Source organism: Pteronotus mesoamericanus, unplaced genomic scaffold, assembly GCF_021234165.1.
Source record: "Pteronotus mesoamericanus isolate MK-2021 breed Mesoamerican mustached bat unplaced genomic scaffold, CSHL_Meso_final scaffold_371, whole genome shotgun sequence".
Classification (NCBI taxonomy): Eukaryota; Metazoa; Chordata; class Mammalia; order Chiroptera; family Mormoopidae; genus Pteronotus; species Pteronotus mesoamericanus.
This window is the reverse complement of record NW_026555314.1, coordinates 2808941-2825779: the sequence shown is the minus strand read 5'-3', so window position 1 is coordinate 2825779 and position 16839 is coordinate 2808941. Positions and strand designations below refer to the sequence as shown.

The following is a 16839-nucleotide window of genomic DNA, read 5'->3' as shown; positions in this document are numbered from 1 at the left end:
GCGCTGCCGGCACACCGTCCCCCCCGAGAGCCTCGGACAAGGGTGGAGGCGGGTCTGTCCTGAGGGCTGGGCCTGTGGCTGGACATACAGTGGTGACATGGACGGCGTCTGACATTGTCTCCATGGAGATGGGGGGACAGGGAACTTTGCTGCACCCTGAGGCTGATCTCAAAGCAGGGGTCCCTCGGAGTGGCAGCTCCACCCAGCCTGCGCCCCGCCTGCCTGCTGGATGGCAGCCCCTCCCCAGGAAGCCCCCAGCCTGCCCCCGGCACCAAGGAGCCCTGAGCAAGGGTTGCCCGGAGGGTCTCTGCTGGGAGTGGGGATGGGATCCTCAGGTCTCCCTCCTCGCACGGGTCCGGTTCTCAGCCTGAACCACATACCTGTCACATAACCCAAGTCCCTGTCTGGCCAACCACCTCACCCTCCTTGCACCCACCACCCGCCGCCACCGCCCTGCCCCACGCCTGTCGCCCCCTGAAGCCAGGGTCCCTGTCCAGCCCCACCTCCCGGCACTGCCCAAGGCTTGGAGGACAGGGGACCACAATGTTGGAGAGAGCGGTGGAGGTAAACACCAAAAATTTTATTTAGGGCATTAAACTGGGGTAGGGAATACCTTCCAAAACAATAGAGAATAGCTCTGTGGCTCGCTCATCCCCAAGTTGGGCAGAGCTGTTGCTCCAGCAGGAAAGGGCGGCGGGGCCCCACCCTCTCCCAGGGGGATATCCAGGCCCAGCTGGCTGGGGACTGCAGAGCCCCACCCCGGGCGCCCCCAAGCACCCCAAGTGCACATCTTGGAGCGAAGCAGTGAAGGCTGGGGGCAGGGGCTGGGCGGAGTGGGCTCACGGGCTGGGCGGCCAGTCCTCCTCCCACCCTGGCAGGGCCTGGACGGCTCGGCAGGCTGGTGGCTCCCAGAGGTTAAGGCATCTGTGCAGGGCTCAGGGAGGGGGGAGTGCAGTGACCTGCGGGGGCAACCTGAGACCCCCACCCCAGCCTTACCACAGAGGCCTGGGCTTCCTGAGGAGGAAGTGGCATCTAAAGTGCTTGGTCAAGCAGGGAGGTCAAGGTGACGGCATGGCACCCTGGGAAGGCCGTGCTGGTCCCAGCAGATCCGGGGTCCCCACTGGGGTGTCGGACCCCCTGCAGCAGATGGGAACTTCCTGAGGTGGGTGGGCACATGGTCACGGGCCCCGGTGGGCTAGGAGTCAGTCAAGGTTTGGCTGCTTGGCCGGGGGGCCTTCAGCCCACACCCCAGGGTCCGTGGCAGCCCAGCCTCCCAACTGGCCTGGGCTGGGCTGTCCCGGGACCGACAGGTGCCTACTTGGTGTCCCGCTCGGGCCCCGAGAGGCTGGGGAAAAGGCTGGAGGCAGCCAAGTGCAGGCGGCACACAGCTCCTCGGGGGGGCACCCCAGCGGCCGGGCTCCAGGGGACCTGCAGTAGTGGGCGGTCCTCAGGGAGGCCGAGGTGGCACAGGTGCAGGCCGGGGGGCGCCCTGGACGGGCCACGGCGCCCCCATCCACGGCTACAAGTGCCGATCCGCCCCCTGCGGGCCGCAGCGTCCCATGAGAGAGAAGCAGAAAGGTGGAGGTCAGCCTGAGGCAGAGCTGCCCAGTGTGGGGGTCCAAGGTCCAGGGCACCTCCCACACTGGGCCAACCCCTGTCCCCCAACCTCTGCCCAGCTGTCTCAGTACTGAAAAGCCGTGCATTACCGATGCCTTCACTCCACACATTTAACAGGGAGAGGTGGGGGACCCTGTCCAAGCAGCTGCAAACATGGCCGCAGACACCACAAGGTCCCAGCCAGCGGGTGGCCCCATATACGGCCCACCTCCACCTCCTTCAAGCCCTTGGCTTCCTGGGGGGTCCCTGGGGCAGCTGCAGCCCCAGCCCTTCTCCAAAAGCCGTTACTGCCAGGAATGACGCAGACCCAGGGGAGCTGCATGCTCGTCAGCCAAAGACCTGTGGGCCAGCCCCGCCTCCCAGGCTTCCAACTCGGCTTAAGTCAGCAGAAATGCCCACATGGACGCTCTATCCCACACTGCTGGCCGCCACCTCTCCCAGAGCCTAAATGGCTGGGCCCCCCACCCCGGAGCCCCTGAGTTATCAGCAACAGCCCTGGCCTTGCTCAAGGAAAGGATCAAAATGACTCTTTTTCTTTTTTTAATAAAATTATAGATATATAGATGTAGATATAAAAACATAAAACAGACACAACGCAAGCAGACGCTGCTGTGTGCTTACTCTTGGGTCCCTGGCGCCAGGCAGAACTCTGACCCCCTCCCCATGTGCTTCCCACGCAGGCGCCGAGGCTCTGGCGCCCCGACTCTGCATGCCTTGGGTTAGGGAGTCTCGTTTGGCAGGGAAGGGACTCCTGGTCTCAGAGGCCCCTGTAGCAGCGCCCGGCCTGTGCCTGCTCCCACCTGCCCCCGTCGCCACCCACAAGAGCGTAAAGCGGAGGTTAAGGCTTCAATGACAGCGAGTTTCCCGGCGGTGGGGGCGGCGGGGGCCTGAGCTTCAACACACGGGACATGGCATGGCAGCTCAGCGCACAGACACGGGGACACGCCCACGAGCTGGGCGAGACAGGACACGTGGAGCCAGGACCCCTCCCACAGCTGGCAGCCTGTCCGTCTGTCCATCCACCTGTCCATCAGAACCCAGAGCAGCCCCGGAGCTGGGTGCCTGGGGGCCAGGGCTGGACTCCCCGCAGAAGAATTGCCCTCACCAAACTAGAAGTCTCCAGCGGGTCCCTGAAAGGCAGCAGGTTAGGATCAGCCAGGCGGCGGGCCCTCAGTCCAGAGAATGGTCAGGGACCCAGGCCTCTTTGTCCATTTCTGGTCCACAGTGACCCATCTATAAGGGGAGTGGGCGGGGGCTGACCGGCTGACAACCTCGGGACATGGGTGCAGTCCACACAGATGCAGTCCAAGCCCCCTCAAGGCCCAGACTATGGAAGCAGGGACACCAACACAGATCTGTAGCTGGTGGCCCTCGGCCCGACCGTGCCCTGGTGAGCAGATAAGTGGATGGACAGGCGGAGAACAAGGGACAGGCTCGTGGAGGCGTGGTTCTCTCTCCCGCTGATGTGTCCACACCAGGCCTGGGCCGCCTCCTCTGTCAGGGCAGAGAAGTGGGGGGAGGGGCCGCTGGGGGGTCCTGGTCCCCGTGGTGCCACAGGAGATGGGTGGCAGTCACTCCTCACACCGAGATCTCGTACGTGGTCCCACCCACGCCAGACACCTTCTTAACCAGCGTGTGCCGGGCAGGGCTGGCGGAGGGCCCCGGGGGGCCGGCAGCAGGGCCCAGGCGGGCCAGGCCCGGGGACTGCCCGTTAAGCTTACTTGGGGGGTTCTTCAGCTGAGGGTGGTCCCTGCATCAAAGCAAACACATACATGCACACACACGGTGAACAAGGGACCACGGCAGGACAGAGGCCAATGAAGGCAACGGGACAGACGATGCAGACGAAGCCCTGGGTGGCCCATGCCACTGCGCTCAGAAGGTGCCACCCAGAAAACAGGTGGCTGCACCGAGCCTGTAGGGGGAGGGCTGTGCTGTCACAGGACAGACAGACATCAGAATGGCTGTCACACCCCCAGGTCCCTTGGTCCCTCGGTCCCTCCCACTGGCAAGACCACAGCATGGGGAGGTCAGGTGGACACAGGCCTACTGAGCCCCTGGTTCCGCCCGGTCCTGGTACCCGAAGCTGGGGAGCCCAGGGACAACTGTGTGGCCCATTCCCTGTCCTCTCCTAGAAGAACGAGGGGCTGCCCTCCTGCCCAGAAGCCTGCCCAGCAATGTCCTCGCTGCCTAGTCATGAGGGCAGGGGGCCCTCGCTCCCTCAGCTGCCATCCCTGCCCCTCTGTGCAGCTGCCACCTGCTGGACCCACACGCCCACTACAGAGACCCCCAACCCAGCCTGTGCTCAGGCAGCTGGGGTGATGCCTGAAAGCGCTGCTACGTCCAGGGCAGGACCCGCACGTGGCAGGTGCTCAGTTCTTGTGCCTGGGCCTCACCGGCCAGGCAGCCAGTCCTGCATCCTTGGTTACCCACCCACTGGGGGCTTGGGACCAGCCTGCCCTTCTGGGCCCCGCTTCTCCATCTCTGAACAGGGAAGCCCCTGCTTCCAGGGGCCGTGTGCCCTACCCACAGCAGCACATTGTGCTGCAGGGTGCTGTCCCCCAGGCTCAGCCTCCCGGACAGGGACAGTGGCACCACCTCCTGAGGAAGGCAGCCTGTGGGCCCCCACCCACGGGCCTGCGCTGGCTGAGAGGAACGTGGGGCATTAGACTAAGATGCCAGGGCATACTTGGAGGGGCCTAGCCTCACACAGGCCGGCCAGAAGCCTGCAGGGTGGGGAAGGGCCACCCCATGTCAGGTCTTCCAAACAACCCACACTTGCTTAGCCAAGTGGCCCCACAGACAGACGGACTCCTGCCCCCTGCCGGGGAGCCTGCAGCGCCCCCAGCACCCACCTCTGCACGGCCAACGAGGGCGGTGGATCCGGGAGGTCCGTGTGGATGAAGGCAACGGCTTTGGGGCCCATGAAGGAAGGCGAGCGGGGAGTGCTGGGCGGGGAGGGCGGGCCCTGACGCAGGGGAGACCTGTGGGAGCCACTGCCTGGCCGGGGTCCGGGGGCGTTGTTGTTGACCAGGTCCGCCTGCAGGGAGGAGGAGGAGGTCCTCGGCGCCCGGCTCACTGCGCTGGACAGTGAGGACAGCGACGTCTGTAGTGCAGGGTTTCGGGCGCCTCCGAAGCCAGGCCCAGCCACCAGGTCGTCTCTGGAGCCGTAGCGCAGCACAGGGCCTCGGGGGCCCTCGGACAGCATGCTGGCCTGCTGCAGGCTGTAGGAGCTGGGTGCATCGTAGACGCCCGAGTCGCCGAAGAGCGAGTCGGCCTGAGAGCGCAGCAGCCGCTCACGCTCCTCCCTATCCTTGCGCTCCTGGATGGAGGCCATGATGGTCCTGGACAGGTTGTCGTAGCGCACTGGCGAGGGCTCCCTCGGCCGGGGGCCCAGCACAGGGCTGAAGCTGCGGGGTGGGGGCTGCGGTGGGTCGCCCGCAGCCCCGGGGTGCAGGTAGGGCGAGCGATAGCTGGCCACGCTGGCTGAGGGGTGAGCAGGGCACGCACGGCCACTGGGTGAGACAGGGTTAAGCAGGCTGTCATAGGACAGGCTGCCGTTGCGGTTGGGCAGCGCATGGGGGGCAAAGATGCCGCGATGGGGTGTTGGGGGCCCACCATCAGAGCGCAAGGGCTGCAGGGCCATGTGGTCCCCACCCCGTCGGCTTGCAGCCTTGAGGCTCAGGGATCGCAAGGCCCCCGAGAAGGTGTCAGCAGTGCTGAGCGGCGGGGACGGCGGGTAGGCGGTATGCAGACCGCCAGGTGTGTAGTCGGGGAGGTCCAGGCTGGGCTCAGACGTAAAGTCCAGGCTGTGGATGCTGTCCTCCCCCAGAGTCAGGGAATCAGGGCCTGGGACCTGCAGGGACAGAGGGTGCACATCTGCCACTGCCCACACACCATGCCCCACCTGGACACCGGATACTCTGGGCCCACATGAAGTCTGCACCCCTAGTGACCTCAAGGTGGTAGCAGGTACAACCAACAAGGCGTCCCAGAAGTTCCCCTGACCACAGAAGAAGTGGGGGCAGGGTGGGGCAGCCCGCAGCCCCAGGTGGTGCTTCCCCAGGGAAGGGCGTGCATCCTGCTCCAGTTCGAATTTTGGTGGCGGGGGAAGGTTTGCCTCAGGAGCTGGACCTTGAGATATGACAACCACACAGTGACCAGGGTTGGGCATCCCACTCCGAGGGTCAGGGCACTACAGAGCCACCGCACTGCACACACCCAGGACAGAGTCCTTGAGGCCCACCCAGCTCAGGGGGCAGTCATACTGATAGTCTTCGTGATTCAACGCTTGGGCTGGGGACAAGAGCCTCAAAACCCAGAGGGGGCATGGGTGGGGACAAATGTGGCCTCAGGGTACTTGGCCAACCCCAGACCCTCAGTGGGATCCAGGACAATCCCAGGAAGGTGACCCAGGTGAGGGCACCTAAAGCCCGTCCCCATCCCCAAGAAGGGCCACTCAGGGCACCTTGGTCAGGGAGGCTCAGACTCACGGCCCAGACCAGTGGGCTCCAAGAAGCAGTCTCAGGCAAGACACTCGTCCTGAGAGGAGGGTCTTCCTGGGCTGGGGTTGGGGGCCCGTCTAGGCACGCTGGTCCAGCCACAGGGCTTGCCTTTGGAGTGGCTGTGAAGGAGGACGGGCAGCCAGGGAACGCTTGGGGGATTCCTGGGAATCCCTGAGGCCGTCCAGGGCTGCCGAGGCTCCACAGTGAGCACCCGGTGATTATACAACTCAGAGAAATAATGTGCTTTCTCAAACAGTCTCGGATTCTTTTGAAGCCTTCCCGTGGGCCTTATGGAGTGACTAATGGTGGAATTCCTGGCATCCTGGCACGCACTGCTCCTGTGGGCAGCCGCCTACCGGCCCAGCGGGCAGTGCAGGCGAAGGGAGTAGGGCCAGGACGGCCTGCAACTGCCTCTCCCAGGACACTCTGTCCTGTTCCCCTCCACTGGCCCCAGCGGGGATCCCTGCAAGATGGGGTCCTGCTGACACCCTCTACGCCCCAGGCAGGGCCTCCCCGGGGTCGGGGGGAGGCCTGTGGGGGAGGGTCTCCAGGGCAGGACCAAGCCTCCTCACCTGCTCACTTGGCCCACAGAAAGGCGCTTTGGAGCCCGTGGGAAAGGCAGGCCGGAACTTGTACATTGCAGGCGTTGGGGGGCTGGTCCTCTGTGCCGACAGGGTGCTCTCTGGGGGAGATGGACTGCAGTCAGGCCACGGTCAATCCACGCAACCTCCCCTCATTTGGCCAGCCCCACCTCACCCGCACTGCCTGGGCGTGGGGTCTGCCGATCGCTGCCGAACGTGCCAGCCTCCGACTTGGGGGGCAGTGGTGGCCCCAGATCCAGTGGCTTCTCATCCAGCCGGTCCAGGCTGCCCTTGGACTGGGAGGGGGCATGGTCAGTGGTGGGTAGAGTGTGGGCCACCACTTAACTGGGACCTCCTTCCTGGGGCCCTGGGACCTAGACCCTCCCTTAGAATCTGCCCAATTCCTCCCCTTTCCATTTTTCTAGGCCCCTCCAACCTGGCTGCTTCCCTCCAAGGGTCTGACCCCCACCCCATCTCCCACCCACCCCAGGGCCCCCACCTTGCTCCGGCCCAGGCCAGCCTTCAGCCCATTGTCGCTAAGCTTGACCTTGAGCGGTGGGGCTCGATCCAGGAGTTCAGGCCGAAGGAAGGGCGGCTTTAGGCGCGCAGCAAGCGGTAGCCGCGGTGGCTCCACCACGTACCTGCGCCAGGGGCAGAGGGGACAGTGGCAAGGGTGGCCCAGCTTGAATGCACACCAAGGGTAGGGCCGGCCCCGCCTGCCACAGGCAGAAGGAAACCAGGCTTAGGGTCCGTCGCTGCCCACCCTGAACCCAGCAGAGGCCCCCTCGACACCCTACCCAGGCCTCACCGGGGAGCCAGGGGGCTGCATAGCACGTGCTCCACGTTCCCATAACAGCCTCGGGTGAAGGGATTCACGCCCCCACGGAACTTCCCCGTCACCTGTGGACAAGGGACCCCTCAGCCAGTGTGGCCACTCAGGGCCCAGGCCGAGATGGACAGAGGGACAGCTGGGGCTCCTCACAGGTTGGCCAGGGTCAGCCCAGTGGCAGCCCCACCCAGGTCCCCTCAGCTTGTCCCTGTAGGGAGCTGTGGGATTTACCGGCCCTGGGTCACCAGCGGCTGCAATGGCACAGCGCCCCCACACCCCGAACTCCACCGGGGTATGCTGGACCAGAGCCGCCACCCCCACCCCTACAAAGGCCACCTCGGCTGAGGGCCCCTGCAGCCCTGCCCCACCCAGGGTCCCCGTGCAGCTGTGGCCCTCTCAGCACCAGGGACCCCCATCCCCATCATTGTGGCCCCACCCAGGGTCTGCACCTGCTCGTTGGTAGTGCGACCTCGAGTGACCAGCACCACGTGGAAGCCAGTGAGGCCAATGACCGGGATGAAGAAGAGGCCAGCCACACACATGACAGCCATGCTGGCCCGTTAAGGCCAACGGCCATGGGCGAAGACAGAGAGCAGGTGCCTGTGGACAAACTACCCACCCACCCAAGTAAGGCCGCCCACCGTCTGGGGATTCCCAGGCAGCCGCTCCCTCCCTCCGAGGCTCAGCTCCCCCGTGACACATGCCCCCAGCCCACAACGCCTCTGCGGTCGGGCCAAGGATACGTGATGGTGGTGTGGGCGGCGCCCAGCCCCTCAGCGTGGTTCAGCACGTAGACCAGGCCAAAGGCGACGACCCCCACCATGTGGGCGCTGAGCGACAGCAGGAACAGGAAGAAGTAGCGGTAGTTGCGGCGCCCGATGCAGTTGTTGACCCAGGGGCAGTGGTGGTCAAAGTCCTGGGCAGGAGCAGCACGTCAGGGCGAACGGTGGGCAGGGGGAAGGGACCCAGTGGGGACAGGGACGGAGGGGGTGGCAGGGCGGTCACCTCTACACAGTTGTCGCAGACGCTGCAGTGGGAGCAGCGTGGTGGGCGGTAGAAATGGCAGGTGGCACACCACTTCATACGGACCTGGATGCCCCGCACATCCACGTTCTTGTACAGCGGGGCCCGGAAGTCATCCTCCTTGTCCTCGTCTTCATCCGCTGTGGGTCAGAACCAAGGGGGTGGCAGGGAAGTGGCTTCCCGAGCAGGAGGGCCCCTGCCCAGTCTCTGCCAGCCCACAAGGAACCCCTTCCAAAGTCTGTCCCCACATCAGCCTCTCATGCACTAACTAGTGAAAGAGAGCAGATAATCTGTCCCGGCACCGGGTCCTACCTCGGGGGAAGACGCCAGGGTCCATGAAGGTGGCCATGCTGAAGTTGGCCAGGACAAAGAGGAAGATGATGCCATTGTAGACTGGAACAGCTGGGGACACAGCTCGTGTCAACCACGGGCATCTGTGTGGGACAGCAAGGCAGAGCTGGGTCTGGGAGTGTGGCAGGTGACTCAGGAGCAGAGGAATTAGGCATGTTCGTGCATGCACGGGCCTTTAAGGCCACCACAGCGCTGAGCGGGGCAGTCAGGAAGGCCACGGCTTCCGTGGGCCCTCTGGGAGGCCCCGCCCACCTGCGGGCTGCCCCTTCGCTCAGCCCTCGGGGATGGGCACGTCATGCCCGCGTGCAGGCTCTGCGCCAGCCAAATCCAGCGAGCCCCCAGGTAGCTGTTAGGAATCCAACTCACAGCTGAGAAAGCTGAGGCTCAGAGAGGCCCACAGGCCTGGGGTGGCACGGTTTAGGAGGGTGGTCAGAGCCCACCCGCAGCCTCCCACCCCACCCGCATCTTTCCTGGGCTCCTAGGAGGGAATCGGGCCCTCCCTGACTATGTGCCAAGGCTGACAGAGGCCATAACCCGATGGGCAGCTCAGACCACCCCATCCTCACCCAGACCTGTCCCCAGCCCAGTGGGGCCCCCTCGGCAGGGAGACCCTTGGGGGTGAAGAGCTCCAGCTGTCAGCCAGTAAATGCAAAGTGGCATTACCGCTGCTCTTCCCTCGGGGGCGGTCTCAGGGTCTGGGCCAGTGGGCAGCCCCTTCTTTTTAGTAGGTCACTTTACTCTCCACATGACAGCGCAGAGCACTCGGGGACTCCAGAAAAGAACGACTCCCTCGTCCCTCTGAAATCTCTCACAAGTTAGCCCCCAAGGCTGCCCCCTCTTCCAGGACACCCTCCCAGACTCCTGATGCCCTGTAAGGGGCACACGTGCCTCACTGGTGGGCGCTCTGCCACAGACAGCGTCTCCCTCAGCCCTCTTGGGACCTGACGAGGCCCCCTCTGTGGAGCCCCTCCAGTCCCTGGGCACATGGCCTGTGGTCCCTGCCCCGACTGGGCAGTAAGCCCCTGAGTCCACCCTGGGGCAGCTCCCACAAAGCCCCTCTGGCTTCAGGCTCCCCATCTCTCCCATGGCTCCTGGCTGCTGTGACAAGCAGGGGCACTCAGGGGGTTTTCTCCCTTCCCGGGACTGAGGCCCACTGTGAAGCTGAGGGGCGCGTGGGGATCCCCCCCAGCAGCCCTCGCTGTGAGCCCTGCCTGCCACCCGGTGCACGCAGGCCGCAGGGTGCGCCCACGCCTCATCTGGCCAGGAGCCAGCCCGCCACCCCAGCAACCACCTCCATGACAGCAGAACCTCGCTATTTTTAGTGGGAAGCAGGAAGCTATTTAAAGATTCCCTTCCCACAGCAGCACGCTCGGCACCCCAGAGCCCGAGTTACCCCTTCCTCTTCTCCAGAGCCAGCCATGGAAATGGATGTATGACCTAAGGACAGGGTTCCCTCTACCAGGACAGCTTCCTCCACCTCCCTCTTCCCGGGGGGCCCGGAGTGCCCACCAGTGGATGCCTTCCCCACTCTCCATCCCTGCATGCTGAGGCCTGGCATACAGACAGTGCTCAATGTGGGTCTGTGGCTCTGATCCAGTCCCATTCAGCAAGGCAGCAGTGGGCCCTGAGGCACGGTCTGCCCAGCAAGGAGGGTGTGGGGGCACAGGTCCAAATGCCAGTGTGGAAGGGCTTTCCAGGCTCCCTGGGATGCAGGGAGGGTGGGGCACTGCGGACCCCAAACGGGTGGGTCGAACCAGCTCCCTGTGGCAGTTCTGGGAAGGGCTGGCTACGGAATCTGTGCAAAATGAAAATGCAGGCCTCATGTTTAAAAAGTATGAAGAATTTCAAGACAGTGACAGGAGAGCATACATCAGCCCTCGTGTACCTGCACAGTCCGAGGCCCCGGGGGGCAGCCTGTTCTGGGGAAGGAAGAGGCGGGGGGAACCCAGGATGCACTGGGGCTGAGGATGGGCAGATGCGCAGACACGGAGCGCAGGGGGAGGGTGGGCACTGAAGGGAGGACACATGGGACACATGGGGAGGAGACTGGAGTGTGAGCCCCGCCCACTGTTCTGTCCTGGTTTCGATGATGAATACACAGGACCCACTGCCTATCTGTCCTGCATAGTGGACCACCCTTTCAGCTTGGGGGACGGAGGTGCTTCTCTTCTGTCCTCCCCAGTTCACAGACATGGAGCTGGTACCGGAGGGCTGGACACATGCCCAAGGTCTTGGGATGAGTCTGTGTCTGAGCTGGGAGTCAAACCATTACACAGGCTGGTAGGGACTGAACCCCAGAGGCAGCCCCCACCCCCGTGATGACCAGAGCCCCCGCTGGCCTGGGCAGCCTGTGCTGCTTTGTCCTTGCTGAGCTCTGATGGACACCCAGGCCGTCAGGGCTGGACAGTGACCTTGATTAGGTGCTGGGGAGCGGGGGGGTAGCTGTGTGGCACTGGGGCCAGGTTTGGAAATCTGCACTGTGACGGGTCAATGCTTGAACTGAGGTGCTGGGTGGCTTCCGTCTAGTGTTAGCACGACCTACCCACTGCCTGAGCCGCACGTGCCCAGGGATGGGGGGCAGGCCTTAGGTGGTGTTGGGTAGGCCAGGGAAGGGCGCAGTTCCTCTAACTGGGACCTGAGCCCCCGCCCCCTCTGCCCATCATTCCCAGCCCCCCAGACTTGATTCAGACCCAGGATTAGGCACTCAAATGCAACCCTGGGCCCCCGATACGCCCCCCAGGAGGCCTTCAGCACCAGGCGGTGCCATGAGAGGGGCTCAGACCGGGCTCATACCTGAGGGGGATGGCTCACTGGCCAGTGTTGCCAAGGCCTGGAACTCAGCCACCTCAGGAAATGTGTGGACTGGGCGGGGGGCAGGGGTAGAGATGGAAGAGCCCATGTAAACACATGCACGGACATAAGCACATACCATGTGAACATGCAGGGACAGATGCATGCCCACATGTGCAGTGTACACACAGAACATACACATGCTCTATCGGGTATGTACATGTGCAAGTATACAAGTGCACACTGCAAAAGCATGTGCACAGAGACACATGCACACATAATTATACACAAACAGCATGTGTGCATGTGGCACACACAAACATGTGCCAACATGCAAGGTGCACACATGCGCAGACATTTGCGTGTTCAGCTATGCACACTTGTGCACACACTGGCACACCTGTGTGAGCACACATACACAGGGCCACACAGGCACACCTGCACAAACACAGGCGTATGCACTTGTGAACATACGTTTCTCCTCCCAGTGACCCCAGTCCCATCCAGCCCGGCTCAGCCACTTCTCACCACCCTTCCACCTCTCGGGATTTCCCTTTGCTCCCCATAGGCCATGTACGCAGGACATGTGAGGACACACAGCTCCGGGCCGAGCCTGGCAAACAACAGCGCTTAGCCCACTTTGAGTCTGTCCTGGGCTCCAGGGGCCCCTCAGCCCACAGGAATGTCACCCCACATCCCACCCTGGGGATGATGCGTTTCAGGCTGGCCCTGCTGGGCAGGGGCCGGACACTCCCTGCTGGCTACAGCTAGGCTTCGGGCCAGAGAGAGGCTGGGGGTGGGGGTGGGGGCAGCCCAGCTGAGGCAGAGCCCTCCTCCCTGACCAGCCCCGCCTCTCCAGCGTCAGGCCCACACACCACTGCCCTGAGCCCCACCCACATGGAGGCCGGGACCCCGGCGGGGTGGAAGGTTCTGCAGGGGCAGCATGTGCACCGAAGTTATATTCAGACTGAAAATTTTAACTCGGGCATTTTCATTTAAATAGGTCCTCCATTAACAGTTTATATTCACACACAAGGACACCCAGGAACAGAGGATGTGCGACCACTCTGCCCTGATCAGGCCAGGCAAGGCCTCTGGCCATGTGCACCCACTCATCTGATCCCTACGAAGAGGGAAACTGAGGCTCAGGGGGCCAGGGATACCCCAGGCCACACATAGCAAGTCCCGGCAGGGGCCTCACACCAAGATTCCCCCCACCCCCTGAAGCCCCTGCCAGCAGCTCCACCCACCTGGGCCCGCCATGGGCTGGCCTGGTCCCGGGCTGGACCTCCCGCTGTCCCAGGCTGGGCCTTGTTGCCCATCTGGGCCTACAAGCACGGGGAAGGCTCTGGCCCATCCTGGGAACAGGCCCTGACATCCCAGAAGTCAATCCCCAGGCCCCAGGCAGAGACAAGGCAGCCCCGCCCAGCCCCACGCTCGCATTCTGCCAAGCAGCCCAGCTCTCTGACATTCACAGGGTCCTATCCTTCTGCAAAATGGCTCTGGGAGGAGCATGGGGGAGGAGCATGGGGCTGGAGCAGAGGCCTGGGGACCCCTGGACTCCCACCCCAACCCCAGCACCTGACCCAACCTGGGACTGAGCCACAGTGTCAAGGGCTCCTGGAAACCAGGGGGAAACAATGGCACCAGGAACCCAGGAGGGCTTCCCGGAAGAGAAGTGCCTCTGGGATCCTGCCCTGTGGTATGCTCCCCATTCTCAAAGCAGGGATGCCCCCACCTTCTGGCATCCTTTCCACGCCCCAAATTCTCCTAGCAACATGCCTGAATGTACTGCTGGTTCCAGCCCCCTCAGTGAGCTGGCCTGGGTCCTCCAGGCACCAGCTTCACCACCCTGTGAGACACCAGGAGCTACTGCCTGTGTAGACCTGCCCTAAAGGGGCAACTCATGTTTACTGAGTGCCAAGACAGGGCCCGGGGCGCCTCCGTGTCCAGCGAAGTCCAAGGATCAAAGGCAGAGGAGGCAGAACCTCATGGCCCATGGGAAGCGCCGCTCCCTCCCTGCATGTGTCTGAGTCTGCAGCAGGCCTGGGCCCAGAAACGGGGCAGAAAGAAGGACAGGTACTGGGACGATGAAAGACTAGTTCTGAGGAGGGGACCGCCTGGACCCCTGCTTGCCCAGAACTGGCACACTGTGCCAGTATCAATGGGCCTGGCCTGCCCCCAGAGTCCCTTCTCAAGAACCCAGCTGCCGGGGCAGGGGCAGGCCAGGGTCTTTTAGGCCCAGGGACTGTGGGTGGCCTCGGGGTTGAGCTGCAGGGCAGCCTTGTCCTAGGGGGATAAGTGAGGCTCCCCTGGCTGGATGGTCACTCCACCTGGACCCCGGCTCATGCCCTTGGGCTGTCATTCTGCCATGGGGACACACATGGCACCTTCTCCTGGGCCGCACATGGGGCAGAATGCAGGCACCATCTGTGGTACCCCAAGGGAACCCCGCACCTCCCGGCATGATGTCCCTACGCCCAGACCCCCATCTGTGAGAACGGAGGGAGGAAGACCTGCTGCGCAGCAGGGTGCAAAGGGTGCAGCAGCCGCACAGCCTACTACTTGGGGGTGGGCCAAGTTCACAGGACAGCGAATAAAAGTCGCCAGAAGGGCTCACCCCACACAAGCACAGCACAGTGAGGCCAGGTGAGCCCAGAGAAAGAGATGAACGGGCGCTCTGGAGTGGAGTCAATTTCCATTTCTTTTTAAATGTTTTTTTTCCCTGCATTTCACAAGTTCTCAGTAGCGACCATGAATTACTTTGAAAGTTAGGATGAGAAATGCTAACTTGCACTTAGGAAATGAGAAACTGAGCTGGGCAAGCAGAGGCCAAGGCTTCCTCAGACCCCTCAGCCTGCCCCACCTGCCGCACCCCCAGCCAGGACTGGACTGGACCCCCCACTCCCCAGAAGGCCCAGAAGGACTCCTCCCCCTCTTCCTGCGCCTGCTGCCCACCTGCCCCTTTCCTCTCTGCCCCACAGTCAGCAGCATCTGAGTGACAAGAACACGCCTGCTCACCAAGGCTAGAAATAAGCCCGTCCACACAGGCCTTTTTTAAACACGCTCTTGGCAGCCTATGGCACCTACCCAGCTCCAGAGTCCAGGTAGTGGGCTCTCCCGCCTCCACAGGCACCCAGTGCAGACTCATCATACCCAAGGCGGCCACCCTCGCTCTTACTAATGTGAAAGGGTGCCATGCCAGCCCCTGCCCACCCTGCTCCTGGTTCACTCACACTCGGGCTGACCCGCCCCTGAACAGAGGCCCGCCCCACTGGCTCCAGCACACCTGAGGCCTCAGGTCCCAGGGAGGTCTGAAGGGTCATTGCTTTGGTCACTTGGTCTGTGTCTGAGCCTGGGACTCGTGGAACGGGGTGGTCACAGACCCGCACGGCTAAGTCTGGAGTTCCCAATCTTTCCTTGTGCCAGAAGGAGACTTGGGGAGCCCCCGTGACCGTGTGGGGGGAGCTGTAGCCTCAGCCCACCGCTTTGGTCTGTGAGGCAGCCTGCATTTCAGGTGAAGAAGCTAAAGCTACAGGAGCCCAGAGCCCTGACTGCTTTCTGCCTCAAGAGTTCCAATACCCGCCGTGACCACTGTCCCTGGGTGTGGCCTGGCCTAGGCCCTCTAGCTGTGATCACTAGGCTTTCCTGTGAAGAAGGTCAAGGAAGGGTGGAAGGTACTGCCGAGCCAGGGTCACCAGGGGCTGTGGGGCAGGCACTGGAGAGACAGGCCATACCATACCTACTCGAGAACAACTTGGCTTTGGCCCCTGGCCAAGCAGCCAGAGGGGACTCAAGAGACACCCTCAGCTCCTTGAAGGAAGAGCTGGTGGCTCTGGGCAGCCCACGTCCCCTCCTGGGGAGGGGAGGGCTGCAGCCACACCCTGAGCAGCCTCTGCACACTCTCCTGTCCAGACCCGGTGCTTCACACCTAGGGCCTGCCTGGCCCACTCATTAGGTGCCCACCGGGCACTCGTGTCCCCACACATAGGACTCACCTTTCCTTGGTGCCCCAGGAAAAGCACACTCACGGCTTCAGCCTCAGCCCAGAGTGAGGGCTCGCGATGCCTAAAGCCCCGGTGCCAGCCTTGCCCTGCCCAGCCCTCGGAGCAGCACCGGGTCCCAGTACCCGATCCCTACCCCTTCTGACCCGGCTGTGGCCCCTGCGCCCCCGGCGACGCGGCAGACTCACGTGAACACGAAGAAGAGGGTGCTGGAGCCGACCAACAGCGCGGCGGCCGTGGCCACTGGGATGTACTTGGCGGGTTTGAGTCGCGTCCCGGGGCTGCGGGGCATCCTGGGCGCCGCGCCGCCGCATCCCTCCCCGGGGCCGGACGGGCGGGGCCGGCGGGGTCGTGCCGGGGTTGGCGGGGCGGGCTGGACACGGCGCAGGACCCGCGGCGGCGGCGGCGGCGGCGGCGGCGGCGGCAGAGGAGGAGGAAATCCCACCCCACGGGCGGCGCGGCGGCGGCTGATGTCAGCGCGCCCCTTAAGGTGGACCCAGCGGCGAGGGGCGAGAGGTTGGGCGGTGAGGGGGCGGGGCTGGGCTGTGAGGGGGCGGGGCCGAAGCCCCAGGAGAAAGCGCCAACCCCACCACGCCCTCCTTCAGAGGCAGGAGACAGAAGCCCACCCAAGCCTGGGACCCTGGAGCTCCCGGCCGCGCGCGCGCATGCGCGTGCGCACTTGGCAGAACTTGGTCAGCCTTTTGCACGGCGCTCAGACTCTCGGAAGGCGGGCCTCTACTCGCCTCGGTGCTCCAGCCCAGCGAGTGCCTGCGGCCCTCCGAAACCACGCAGCCGTAGTACACCGCAGGCCATGCCCACCAGGTGGACATCGTAGAGGACGCCAGGCACCCTGTTCCCAGCCCGCAGGCCCTGTCGCTGTGGCATGTCAGTCCCCTCCTGGGCCTCTTTGCACAGACCTGTCCCTAAACACCTCAGAGCAGCACGTCCCTGCAGGCAGGCTAATGCCCCTACTCCGTACTGTCCTCGATAATGCCAGACCCCTCTCATCGGGAGCTTTCCCCCCTCTGATATTCACGAGGGGTTCAGAATTGTGTAGAGGCACCTTCGTTATTTATCCTTTTCCCAGCTCACAGCCCTCTGGCCACTCGGCTAGGCCAGACGGAGCACAGCTAGCAGGC

At 63.7% G+C, this 16839-nt stretch overlaps 1 protein-coding gene across 1 annotated transcript; it reads right to left on the bottom strand.

Annotated features, from left to right (window-relative positions):
• Positions 1 to 2160: 2160 nt before the first annotated feature.
• ZDHHC8 (zinc finger DHHC-type palmitoyltransferase 8) lies at positions 2161 to 16101 on the bottom strand. Its single transcript, XM_054592829.1, has 11 exons — positions 15889 to 16101; positions 8868 to 8989; positions 8538 to 8695; positions 8276 to 8448; positions 7982 to 8084; positions 7512 to 7603; positions 7203 to 7344; positions 6879 to 6999; positions 6695 to 6804; positions 4473 to 5473; positions 2161 to 3367 (listed from the first exon to the last, which is right to left on the bottom strand). Exons 1-11 carry the CDS (start codon positions 15990 to 15992, stop codon positions 3196 to 3198), a joined length of 2298 nt encoding a protein of 765 aa, XP_054448804.1. The 5' UTR covers positions 15993 to 16101; the 3' UTR covers positions 2161 to 3195.
• Positions 16102 to 16839: the final 738 nt, after the last annotated feature.